Genomic DNA, 14,284 nt, shown 5'->3' with positions numbered 1-14,284 from the left:
AGGCTATGGAATTGGATCCATAGTCTACAAGTTACTCCTCAATAATTATAAATTCATATTAGTGACAATGAACCTTCTCTTTAAGGAAAGGAACTTAACTTTTTCTATAAACATTTTTTTAAAAGATTTTATTTATTTACTCATGAGAGACACAGAGAGAAAGGCAGAGACATAGGTAGAGGGAGAAGTAGGCTCCCTGTGGGGAAGCCTGATGTGGGACTCTATCCTGGGATCACGACCTGAGCTGAAGGCAGATGCTCAACCACTGAGCCACCCAGGTGTCCCTATAAACATTTAAATAATGTTTTATAGCTGTTTTCCAGGTGCCTGGATAGCATTTGATACCATTCACAAAGTACTTCCTTTATGACACCTGGCCTCTTATCCTAAACATTTTTCTTTTATATCATTAACCACACTGAGTAGCTATATATTACTGAGTAATTGTATGTTTCTTTCTTTAATTATAACATGTTCTCTTTCATGTTCTCTCTAGAACATATCTTTAAGGTAAATATTACTGTCTTATTTAATCTTATTTATTAATGCATTTATTTACTTAGAAGTCCTCTATTGATAGATATTTCCAGTAGACCTTTGATAAATAAATGAATGAAGGGATAAATGATAAAACAACGTGGAGGGACATCTGGGTGGCTTAGTGGTTGAGCATCTGCCTTCGGCTCAGGTTGTGATCCTGGGGTCCTGGGACCGAGTCCCATATCAGGCTCCCCACAGAGAGACTGCTTCTCCCTCTGCCTGTGTCTCTGTCTCTCTCTCTGTGTCTCTCATAGATAAATAAATAAAATATTTTTAAAAAAAGAAAAGAAAAAGAAAGAACAATGTGAGTCAGGAGGTTTTAGCTTTGACTCTATTGTGTGACCTTGGACAAGTCACAAGGACTCTTTGGCACCAACTTTCTCATCTATAAAACACTGGGACAATTAAATTCTATTAACTTCATAATATTTTGACATTTTGAGATAGTGCTTTTAAGAGTATTTTGCAAACTTAAAGGGTCAGTTCTACCATTGTAATATATCATTACTCTTACTGTCAAAATATGCATATTTCCTTACCAGATTTAACATGGTTTTGTCCTCACTCACAGAGCCTTGGAATGCAATATTCTCAGGAACTGGACTTTTGCCTATGAGAAAATGGGAACACACTAAATAGTTGCCTGAACAGTAACAAGTAAAAGAGGAAGAAATAGTAAGGGTGCAATATGAGCAGACTAGTAAGTGGCAAAGACCTTAACATGTGAGACAAATTATATATTAAAAAACTTTAAATGTGTCCACTGATTAAAAATAGGATTAGAACAGTTAAGGTTCCCAAGGAAGCTAGCCATATAAGATTTTTTAATAGAAATGAATAACCATGTAAATGGCCTTCAAGTAATTATTTAAAAAATCTTTTTAAAGGCTGTTACTGCTTTTAAAAAAATCAAACATATTACTAGTATACTTATAGAAACTGAATGAAGGAAGGATGAACAATCAGCTTGACAAACAGGTTTTTTTTTTTTTTAAATTACAGATGTAAGACTGATAACCAAGTGTGATATCCTTCTAAAACATGGTATCTTTCTAAAAAAAGTCATCAAACTAAGAAACAAAGCACTTTTAATTTATGCCATTCCTCTTTGTAATTTCCCTTTATTTTTGTGTATTTGTACTGTAATGTACTTGATAATGATTTTCCTCTTTACATGATCCATTGTCTTGAATTTAGTTCAGTGCAAGCACAAAGGTCAGCAACTATAAATAGGTTTTGTTTCTTTTTAGGAAAACAAAATAAAGAATGTATTATACTTTTAAAATGTATATGGAAATAAGAACAAAACAGTAACCATTTCCTTCAGAAATAAAGTGTCTTTTCCTGATGAATATTTTATTTTAATTTTTCATTAACTTTTAAGACAGATAATAGATTCATAAGGTCCATAAATTTTAAAGTGTAAGACATTTTACGATAAGAATTTTCCCTCCCATGCATGCCTACAAGAAACCTACTTCCCCTCTCCATAGACGATGTTACTTAATTTTTGGTTAGCCTTTCAGAGATACTTTATGCATACTTATTTTTTTTAATTTTTATTTATTTATTTATGATAGTCACACAAAGAGAGAGAGAGAGAAGCAGAGACACAGGCAGAGGGAGAAGCAGGCTCCATGCACCGGGAGCCCGACGTGGGATTCCATCCCCCGTCTCCAGGATCGCGCCCTGGGCCAAAGGCAGGCGCCAAACCGCTGCGCCACCCAGGGATCCCACTTTATGCATACTTAAAACTTCTTTCTATCCTTTTTATTTCCCACAAAATTTTACATGCAATACATGTTCTATATTTGGGTTTTTTAAAAAGATTGTATTTATTTATTTGAGAGAGAAAGAGAGAATAAGAGAGAATAAGCCAGGAAAGAGGCAGAAGAAGAGGGAGAAGCAGATTCCCTAGTGAGCAGGGAGCCCAGGACCTTGGGATCATGACCTGAGCTGAAGGCAGACACTTAACTGACTAAGCCACCTAGGTGCCCCTTGGTGTTTTTTTTGTTTTTAAGAGACAGTAATTCTTTGATATCTTTTTTGTAAAAGATTTTATTTATTTATTCATGTGAGATACAGAAAGAGAGGCAGAGACACAGGCAGAGGGAGCAGAAGCAGGATCCATGCAAGGAGCCCAATGTGGGACTCAATCCTGGGGAATCTGGGATCACACCCTGAGCCAAAGGCAGACACCTCACCGCTGAACCATCCAGGCATCACTCTTCGATATCTTTCTAAGAAAGTTTCCTTATATACATTTTATGGATGGATGTTAGCATTCTATTACATGGAGATGCCAATATATACAACTAGGTTTCTTTTGATAATTAACTTTATCTCCAGAATTTGTTCTTATAGACAAAACTGAAATATAGAAACTTCTACAAGTCATTTGAGTATTTAGATCTATAGGATAAATTCCAGAAAACAGATTGTTTTATCACAGGATATGTACATTTAACATTTTGGTAGATATTAGCAAATTCCCCTTCCTATTAATTCCAATAATTTACATTCCCTACAGAAATGTATGAGATTTACTTTTTCCTCTATAATCTATCCAATAGAGTGTAATCAAAATTTTGCATCTTTGTCTACATGACTGGTTAAAAATGGTATCTTGGTGTAGTTCTAATTAAAATTTCTTTTTCAGCTTAAGCTGAAATATGAAGATACTCTTCCATTCATAAAGAATGGATTCCATTTCTACAATTTTACAGCTCCCTTTAGTTTAGCGTCTATATCTCAACTGAACTGTCAAGATCAAAGAATAGGATTATTTTTTGGGGGGATGGGGGTGGGAATGGGAACCTATGTGCTTCCCATAAGTGTCAACTGTAGTGATGTCTCAGTGTGAATGGTTGAGAATAACTACTTTGTTTTCAGACTGAAGTAGTTAAAAAAAAGGATGCAACATATTATCTAGTTAATTCTTTCGCCTCCTTAGTGGACTATCACAAATTTGCCCAACCTTTCAGCCAGATTCTAATTAGGATTCTGAGAATTTTTTTTTTTTTTAAGAGAAAGTGTGCACACGGATGTGAGTGTAGAGTGGCAGAAAGGCAAGGGAGAGGGAGAGAAGAGAGAGAGAATTTTAAACAGGCTCAATGCTCAGGGTGGAGCCCAGTGCAGGGCTTGATTTTATGACCCTGAGATCACCACCTGAGCAAAATCAGGAGTCAGACACTTAAACAACTGAGGCACCCCAAGATTCCGAGAATTTCCTAAGCAGGTGATTCTACATCTGTGCCACAGTTAAGACCTAGTTGTATCCAGTCAATCTTTGCCGTGAGGAAATACTTAAGTCCTGTCAAAATATATTATAATTTTTGTTCTATCTATAGAACTGGGGGGAAATGGCAACATTATAGTATATGAAGACTACAATTACCTCTTGGACTTCTTTTCCCCAGAGTATATCTTCAATTTTTAAAATAAAATAATATTACTTAGCTATGAGGATAGTTGCTCCAGTAGCTTACAGGTTTGCTTGCTGCTTTGGAATGGAAACTATATTTGAATACTTCAATAGCTTACCTGTGATCTCTATCATAGCAGAAGCTGATCTTGTATCTTCCTCTTTCTCACAGAGTGATTTACAGTCAAGGTCACCAGAAGCCATATTCAAAATTTCTGACCCAGAATCTATCAGCAGGAAGAAACTAACAGCATGAACACTATGCAAAAAATTATTTGCCTATGTTCTTTTCATTTGCACTTACCTCAAGAGTTCACAGAAACCAAACTTGTAGTTATAATAATAATACTCTATTTTTATATCTTTTCCAAGTCACTCACCACTTGAAGTCACAGCACTCTCTGTGGATGAAGCATGTCCAGGAGATGACAGTGTAGAACATTCTCTATCAAAAGAGTGGAGGAAATATTTTAGAGTGTCAGGTCCAAAGAATTCCTTAAAAATTAACCAAATATGCATTCAAATTCACATTTACAGACAAACAAGCAAACCTGGACTGTGGCACACTCTCAGAATACAAGCATTCAACACCATTATCCTAAGGGGGGAAAAAAGAGGAAAAACAAGTTCAACAATTTGACATTTTCCATTCCAGAGAGGTTGTTTTAAGCAAACATTTTCATACAGTTTTAAATGAATCTATATTTACCTTTGCTCTTTTAAAGAGGATATGGGAATGGATGGGATAGGGCAGATTGATATACATACTTTCTCAAAGCTGTACTTGCAAAATAAAATCCAATTTTAAATATATTTACAAGTCCAATATTTAAAGAATACCTGATAGATTCTCGGGCAAAACAAATTCTAAACTTAAAGGGCAGATAGAGTTTATTTCATGAACTTAAGTCAAGTTGTCTTTAAACAGAACATTTTATGTGGGCATAACACAACATTTCTATTTATGGAAATATTATTCAACCTAAAACTTTTGACCTAGTGATTTAAAAATGGTTTTCAATCTTCTAGCTAGACAAATAATACCTTTTATTTTTTTATTTTTATTTTTTTTAAATAATACCTTTTAAACTTAATCCCATTCTCAAAGATCTGAGGGATTATCTCAACGTCAGCACCAATTACTTGGTGCTCAAAAGGAGCTTAACAGAATTGTGGTCCTAGCCTGCCAGGGCAAGTGTTTGAAAGTCTTATTTGAACTTCTTAATCTTGATTAGAAGTTCCTAATTTAGGGGGAACTTTAGGACATTAGGACTGATTAGTTCCTTACTCTCAAATAATATAGTGGGAACATGGTTTACCCTTTAATAATATGTTTCTAATAAGTATATTTTCAGTATTATTTGGTTTATGTAGGAATTTAATATTGAAAACTGAAACCATTTCAACATATCAAAAATCTACACAAGCAATGAAAAGATGAAGACATTCAATATTCTATAATCAAGCAGAGAACGTATTAACAGTCACAAACCAGCAACAGGTTTTAATGGAAGGATGCTGTGTATCACACACAGTATTTAGAATCTACCCCAGAAAATATTGACTATCATCACAAAAAATATAGGTTTAGTAAGAGTTTGCAGAATATGTAGTTATGCAATATAGGGACAGAATTTAAAATGTACAGAAGCCCTTTTATAAATCATTTTATTTAATTCTCCCAACAACCATTGGAAGTGGCTTTTGGCAAGAAAATATTTGCTTATTTCAGGTAAAGAAAGTAAAGGCAGTGAATAAAGTAATTTCCTGGGGGTTTTCTGAATAGTGGTGTCATGTCAGTTCAACTAACTACAGTGTCCTCTCCACCATAAACAGAACTGTCTCTGAGATACCCTAACCCAGGCTGTTGGTGAGACTTCCCAATTATTGTCTTACACTAGTAGATGATTTAAACATAAGCATTTAAAATGTTCAACTCTAATGTTTAGAAAAATCCACAAACTTGCAAAGCAAGAATTTATGCCTAATCTTCCTACATATCAATGTTAGACCATCTCTATTCTATTTCTTTTTCTCTCTGCTTTAAATATCTTTGAGTCAGACCCTGTGTGCTTGAAGCCCCTCATGACATCAGCCTGATTTAATTCAACAACTTTCATCAAAGGCCCACTTTGTCCCAGGCGCAGTGACAGAGGCTGGAGACTCACAGAAGTACAGTCCTTGTCCCAGAGGAGTTTGTGGCCCAGTCAGGAAGACAAATATATCATAAATTATAGGCAGCATTCCACAGAGGAAAGTAGTATGCACAAAACAGAGTGGGGTAATATTTGAATTACATTTTGAAGAGAACTGTACTTTAGAAGCTACAGGTAAATGATGATAGCCTTATCATTAAAATATTTAATAGATTGCATTATAATTAATATAGTCTTATTTAACTATATTCCAATACATAGGTAATAAATAAGGCTATAGGGATGCCTGGGTGGCTCAGTGGTTGAGCACCTGCCTTTGGCTCAGGGCATGATCTCAGGGTCCTAGGATGGAGTTCTGCCTCAGGTTCCCCAGAGGAAGCCTGCTTTTCCCTCTGCCTATGTCTCTCTCATGAGTAAATAAATAAACTCTTAAAAAAAAAGAAATGAAGCTATAAAAATCAGAAAATATTAATATCCTTCAGTTGCATCAAGTATTATACTTCATAAAAGTCAATAAGGATTTATTCCTTAATAAGAATTTAACAATCAGGCCCACTTAACACCCCATATCATATAAAAATTTGATTATATATGTCTTGAAATGACTTACTACTGTACTATCATTAATACATATATAATAATTATATTGCACTAAAAAGCTAATTTCGTCAGAAAAATACTTCTTTCACCTATGAGGGTTACAGATCTGAACTTAAGAGGTATAAAAGAGAATGCAGTCATTTTCTGTTTAATTAAACTGGCTTCTAATATGGGGGGAAAGGAAACACATTATTTCTACAAACTTAAAAAAAACAAAGTAAAAATAATAAATACATCAGAAATACAGTTTACCTCCATTATATTAAAAATGAAGTCTCATTTACTATAATGCTCTCTGTAAGCCCTTCTATTTAGTACTTTATATGTGAAATATTTTAATGAGAAGCTTTTTGATAAATATAAAATATTTATGGATTAAGTAAGTAATAATTCTGTAATTTTGGAGAAATGTCATATATTTACTAGTCACACATTACTATATTGTTCTGGAACAGTTGCAAGGTAAGCAATTGGATATTCCAATTCATTAGTCTTTATAAATCTCACTATCAGAAGACACCCCAATATACAACATATGTCAATCCTAGGTTTTCACATTTGATCTAACAGCATTTTCCCCCTTCTTTTTTTTTTTTTTTTTTTCATTTTCCCCCTTCTTACAAATATAACTAGACAAAAGAAGTTTTCTTTTTTCAAATTTAGAAAAAAAAACAAATTTAGAACTATAATTAATGAAATTGGAAATATAACTCTTCAGGGTGTCCGTGCATATGGCCTGGGGGTGGGAGATAACTCATCAAAAATTTTCCACAAATGCGCTCTTTTTTTCCAGCATCAAAAGTCACCGCTATTCAAACCAGTATCCCAGACCCACAGGAAAGCCTAACCCCCACATAACAACCATTAAGACCTGGGCAGGTCATGAAAAAGATAACCTGCTGGATATATTTTAAAAACCAAGGAAAGTTAAGAAATTGACTAAAAGCAAGAAAAAGAGAGTTCAGATGACAGACCTACTTACATGAAGAAGATTGGTTCAAGTCAATGAGACTAACACATGTCGATAGCACAGGGCAGGAAAAGGGTTCTTCCTGTCTGAGCCATTCAAATATCAACCTGAATAACATTTACATGAAAATCTGTGGTCCAGCCCATTTGCTTTTGACAATAAGCATCTACTGTAGGGTGGGGTAGGCAAGGTACTCATGGAAAAAAGTGAGACATATTCTCCCGTGGGCTGGGTCAGCAAACACAGGCCACACAGGCACATGCCCATGCACACATGCGCACACACACCACACACACACACACACACACACACACACACACACAAACACACCAGTATTTTTCAATATTTAAGTAGAAAAATAAGAATAATAAGAAATAGCTTTTAAGATATTAATGGGGGTAATTAATAGGCATAGATAATTTTCCAGGGTTACTTTATCTTTTTCTTTTTTAGATGAAATGTTTATCTATACATTTTATGATCAGAAACCTTCCAGTAAGCTACATTCACGTTACCAATGTAATTTTTGCTATTAGATCTATTTTAGAGGATTGGTGTGACTCAAGGATTTTCTGAGAAAAAAACTGCAGAAAAGTCTATATAGACCAATTTCATTCTAACTTAAAAATAATGCCCTTGACTCAACGTCAGTTTCAATGTTCTAAAAAGAGAAAGAATATGAAATTGAATGCCAAAAAATCACAACTTACTGTAACCTAAACAAAACTGAATTTCCTCATAAGTTTGTAACTAAAAAGACACCACACCCTCAGATCTACAGGACACACCCACCACTCTGAGGTTCATTTATAGTACAGTTATCAGTCAACTTCTACATGTCCCAATTTTGCAACTGGCAATGTTATTTATTCTCCAAGGTTATTAATGCCGCAGCACACACAGCCCGAGAGAACAGAACAGACAATGGCCAGAAAATCTTCTGAGATATTTCAAAATTGATTCTGTTCTTTGTCTCATAATTCACCTCCTCCTAGTGATAGCACTTCTCAGACAAAAACATGTAATAACATGAAGAACACCTCAAAGGGATAGCAAGACATTTTTTTGAATAGCCAAAGTAAAAACAGAGAAATTCATCTTCATATCCTGACTGTAACAAGGTATCTTCTGCTGCTGCTTTTTTTCTTTTTAAGTAGGCACCATGCTCAGTGTGGAGCCCAACAAGGGGCTTGAACTCACCATCCTGAGACCAAGACCTGAGCTGAGATCAAGAGTCAGATGCCCAACTGACTGAACTACCCAGGTGCCTTTTTTTTTTAAATTGATGTGTAGTTGACACACAATGTTACATTAGTTTCAGGTGTACAAGATAGTGATTTGACAAGTCTACACACTACATAATGCTCATGACAAGGTATATTCTGAGCTTTATACTGCTGATCATTCTGATTCTGGGTAATAGTTACAGCTGCTATTTTCTGAGTTTACTAGGAACCAGGTACTTTGCATACATTCTAAGGTGTCTTGGTGGGGTCAGATCTGAGACTGAAGTAGTTAGAATAATCATTTTCATAGTCAGAATTTTCATGAAGCTCCTTAATTCTTGGAGTAACCGGGGACATGCCCAGCTATCTAAGCACACGTCCAGTTTGGCATTTGGGCTGCTGTTCAGACTCCATGGTTGGAGCAGTGCCTAAGGAAAAGAAGACAGACTATAAGGAGAGACAGTTTGGTCCTGGAGAGAAACTGCCAAGAGTGCAGAAGAGGTGAGGAAGTCAGGCTAAATGGACTGCTAGGCCTAGCTACTGAAGGAAGCCACAGTACTTGAGGTAGTGGGAGGCAACTACTGACCACTATTCCTCCCAGCCCACTGGATTGTCTATATGCCTTGAAGCTGAGAGAGTAATTTTACAATCCCATCACAAGCAGTCCACCTAACACCGCAGTAGGACCTCACTCTGAAGTACTGAGACAAAAAGGGAGAGTCATCTCTCCACCAGCCAGGGAGACATCACTGAGTCATCAGACACAGAGCTTCAAGGAGGTCAGCATGGAGGGCCTGTGGATGGTAGGGATAACAAACAAAGAGGACTGCAGAGATTTGAGTGGTGAAACTAGCTTCCTTTCCCCACAATCTCTCAGGAGGTCACATGACCTTCCCTGGACCCCCTAGTTGGTGGGAACCTGAAGGACATTAGGAGATATTGGTATATGCCCCTAGAGATTCTTGAACATGTTGAGAAGGGACCGCATGGAGGAGAAAGGCCTTACTATTAAGCAGCAAGTAGACAAACAGAATTAAGACTTGTCTTTTCTCTAAATACAACCGACTTGGTTTTTCATGGACTGGTTAGGCTAGAACCCAGCCATTGCAGATATGTGTATGCACACATGTAACATATGTATGTATGTATTTGAAACATCAAAAGAACCCTGAAAAGTAGTATCTCTCTTTCATGGGGGGGGGGGTCACAGGCAAATTCAGAGAGATTAGGCTTGTCCTGGTTCACAAGGCTAATGAGTAACAGAGCCAGTCTTAAATCCAGGCCTGCCTGATTCCAAAGCCAATGCTATGTAGCTAAAAATTCGAAGTCGTTACTGGAAGAATTTTTAAATACAAAAGTAACAGAATAGAATAAGTCACCTTTGTGTACCCATTCTGCAGCTATTAGCTATTACCAACCTGTGGCCAATCTATTCTCTCACCCACTAAAACCACGCCTGCATTATTTTGATGCAATTCCCCGATATCATAAACATTTCTTCCATAAATATTTCAGTCTGAATCTTTAAAGACAAGGACTGAAAATAGTTCATCTTCTTCTTTTCTCTCTACACTACGATATTCCAAACAAATGAATTTTCTGGAAAAAAATGAATTTTCTGGGTCAATAAAGTAACTCTGCTTTCCCCAAGAATGTCCAAAACTGGATCCCAAATTATTTTATTATGAGATATTCTTTTTGAGACGATAATCTTATTAGAGTCCTTTGCTCACTCAAAAAGATCCTTTTAAGAATACAGATGTTCACTTTTACCTCCCATTGTACTTTCTGATAAGGATACTAGAATGCAGCTGCTTCTGTGAATATAGGAGATGAATAAAAAACAAATCCCAAGTTCTCAGGAATACCAATCCAAAGAAGGAGGCAGAAAATAAAGGGGCAAGGTTGTCAACTCAATGATTTCATTGAGTCCTCAGCCTCAATGTTTTAAATAGGCCCTTTAGGGACTATAAGAATAAACAAATAGGCATTCAACAGGTATTAAAGGCAGCAACCATATACCAAATTTATGCAGGGTGTTAGATGCACATCAGTTAACAGCCAGCCAAAGGTACTCTCCACCAAGTTTCTGATCTACTACAGAAATAAATAGAAGAAAACAAAGAATTATAATGCAGCCAAAGTATAGGTGACAACAAGGAGGACTAGAGTTGCTGAGGTCCAAAAGAAGGGAGCAAACTCATTTTTTCCTGAGTGGGATAGTTGAGAAATGAGGAAATAGGGCTGAAAGACATGACTTTTCCATACTTAGACAGAGGGAGAAACAGGGAACAACCTGATTTCTCAACTTCTAATTATCCTGATTTCCACCTCTAGTCTAGAACAACTGGAGATACTTGACTATAAACACTTCTTGCTACCAAAAGAAAGGTTTTATGGAAGAGCTGGTTTTCAAATAGACCTCAATAGTCAAATAGAATTTGAGAAATGGAGAAGTGCATATGTTCTGGGCAGAAAGAAGTGTACAGGCAGGTTTTTGTGATATATCCCAACAATAAATATTACTTGATTTCACTGACATGCAGGGATAAACATAGGCAACAGGGAAGGATAGAAAGGTAGGTTGTGACCAGATTACAAAAGGACTTGAAAACTAAATCAAGTTGCTTGACAAAAATCCTAAAGTTGAATCCAAAGACTTAAGAAAACACAATAATTTATGGGTCACTGGGGTAAACACAGATTATGTTTTTTATAATTTTTATCTCATATTTCATTCCAATTCCCTGCACTTATTAATGAGAATGCTTAGATAATTGTTTTCTAAGGAGAATTTTCTATTTGTTTAAGATATGAGTTTGGGGAATTTGAGAGGTAGGAAGTGAAGGTCTATTCAAGAAACAGGCATGAGAGAGTGAATCATGAAGTGAACAGGCTGCAGAGATTCTTCAGTGGAACAGAAACCTGAAAAGAGAATGGTGAGAAGTGGTGATATCAGCTACCAAGTGCAGCTGACAGACTAGTTTCTGGGGACTCTAGAAGAAATGGCACAGAAGACAGTATGAAAACCTTCAGGGAACGTGTACATGTGCCCAGGGACATTTGATAGGAGTTTCTATTATGGTCTATTAGCTCCTGTTTCTTAATGGTGTCAAGACAATAGACAAAAAAACTGTCACATATCCTAATGATGGTGGATTAGGAGATCCTTTTAGATGGCACATTTCTTAGCCAAAAAACTACTTTCAAGGTAATTATGAGTAATTATGATCGAAAGGTCTAAATTCAGTGTTCTATGAGGGGCTGTGAGAAAGGCTTATCCTTTGAAATTAGACAAATCTGAATTTGAATCCCAGCTTTGCTCGTTACCAACTGAGTGATTTTAGACAAGTTATTCAACCTCTTTGAACTTCAGTTGTCTCATCTCTAAAAGCAGAGAATACCTACCACTCAAAGTTGTGGAGAAAATTAATAACATGGCATATGGAAGCGCTTTCCCACAAAGTACCTGGTACACAACTGATATGTGTATCGTCCCCCTTGTTGGTGAAATCAGTGTCAGATAAAAGGGAAATTACTAGTAACCAAACATCCTGTAAGCTTCCAAGTCCAACTTCCTTTATTAAACTTTACAAGAACTGCTAAGTAATAGCAAAATAGATTCATTTCCTTTTTCTTTCCTTTTCTTAGCTACTCAATAGGATGGGTATTAAGGAACAGAAAAATGTCAGATACATACACTTTAAAGGAATAATGAGAGTAGTTCATATAGCTCAGTAGTAAAAAGAACCCCATTTTAAGATGATTAAAGATCTGGGTAGATATAGCTCCAAAAAAGATGTATAAATGGCCAAGAAGTGCACAAAAAGATGTTCAACATCATTTGTCATTAGGGAAATACAAACCCAAACCATCAAAACTACTTCATACCTGCTAAGATGGCTATAATAAAAAAAAAAAAACAGACAAATGTTAACAAGGATGTAGAGAAATTGGAAGCCTCATACATTACTCGTGGGAATGGAAAATGGGATAGCCGCTTTGGAAACCTGTTTTGCAGGTCTTCAAAATGTTAGAATTACCATATGATGTAGCAATTCCACTCCTAGGTATGTATCCAAAAGAATGCCCATATGTGTACACAAAAACTTATACACTAACATTCATAGTAGCATTATTTACAAAGCCAAAATATGGAAATAACCCAAGTGAATCAGCTGATGAGTGGATACACAAAATGTGATATATCCATCCACTGGTATATTATTCAGTCATAAAAAGGAAAGAAATACTGATAATATGCTACAACTTGGGTGAACCTTGAGGACATTGCACTAAGTGAAAGAAGCCAGTCACAAGAGGTTACATATTGTTATTCCATTTATATGAGATATCCAGGTGAGGCAAATGTATAGAGACAGGAAGTGGATTAGTGATTACCGTGGGGTGAGGGTTTGGGGGTAGGGAGAATAGGGATAGACTGTCAATGGGCATGAGGTTTCTTTTTAGGATTGTCAAAATATTCTAAAATTGATTTTGGTGATGGTTGTGAAATTTTGTGAATTTATTTAAAATCATACAATTGAATAAACTGTTCAATATGTAAATTACATATCAATTAAGCACTAAAAGAAAAAGGAAGAATGATGGATTGTTATATCCTGAAACAGAACTGTCTGTACCATTTGAGAAAATTATGGAGCTCAAGCTGTAGACTGAGGGAGGCACTCCATACACACCTCCAGAACCTGGGGAATTTGCCTAAATGATATGTTATTTAGTTGTTTTGCTTTGTTTTTGGGGGGAGAGAAGTACCACTAGCACGCAACTGCAGCAATGAATATTCTCTGGGCATTGCTCTACTTTGTGCGTTTTTACAAAGTACCAGCTCATCAAAGGATATCTAGGCTTGATTTCAATTCTTAGACAGACAATGATACCTGACTTCTTGGGGTCATTAGTGAATTTTAAGTCCCAAGTCAGCCTGCCTCTTAAGCAAAGTGTTCAGTGTACTTCACCAAAGTCTCCTTTCAGCATTATATCCTTGGGCTTATACTACAGAAGGGGTTGAAAGCCCCCAAGTGACTGAATTTTAATTTCATGCCATCAATGGTTAACATTTTCATGCATTTATGTATGTCTTATGGTATAAGATTCATTACTTTCTATAAGAGTGCCCATAATACTTCTAAAAATATATATACCTATAGAAGAAGACATAGTTAAAGCAGTACTAAAAATAAAGTTAAAATATAGTCAAATGCTCACTTCCATCCTTAGGTCATCATTCATCCTGATGCAACCTAAAGGATCCGTTCCTGGGTGGGGGCCAACTTTAGGGCCTGGGCACCTGGCAATAGAAAACAAAGTTCCTTACTACAGGTGGAAAGACTGAGAATTCCAGCAG

At 36.1% G+C, this 14,284-nt stretch overlaps 1 protein-coding gene across 1 annotated transcript in view; it reads right to left on the bottom strand.

Moving 5' to 3' along the window:
* The window catches only part of LOC121480284 (inositol 1,4,5-triphosphate receptor associated 2-like), a 120,783-nt gene that overhangs the window by 23,767 nt on the left and 82,732 nt on the right, over positions 1–14,284 (bottom strand). Inside the window, 5 exon segments of the mRNA XM_041736733.1 lie at positions 1,080–1,150; positions 4,084–4,191; positions 4,345–4,409; positions 4,516–4,562; positions 14,146–14,227. Of these exon segments, the coding sequence (XP_041592667.1) occupies positions 1,080–1,150; positions 4,084–4,191; positions 4,345–4,409; positions 4,516–4,562; positions 14,146–14,227 (373 nt within the window).

Source organism: Vulpes lagopus, chromosome 21 (assembly GCF_018345385.1).
Source record: "Vulpes lagopus strain Blue_001 chromosome 21, ASM1834538v1, whole genome shotgun sequence".
NCBI classification, from domain to species: domain Eukaryota; kingdom Metazoa; phylum Chordata; class Mammalia; order Carnivora; family Canidae; genus Vulpes; species Vulpes lagopus.
This window is presented reverse-complemented; position numbering and strand designations above follow the sequence as displayed.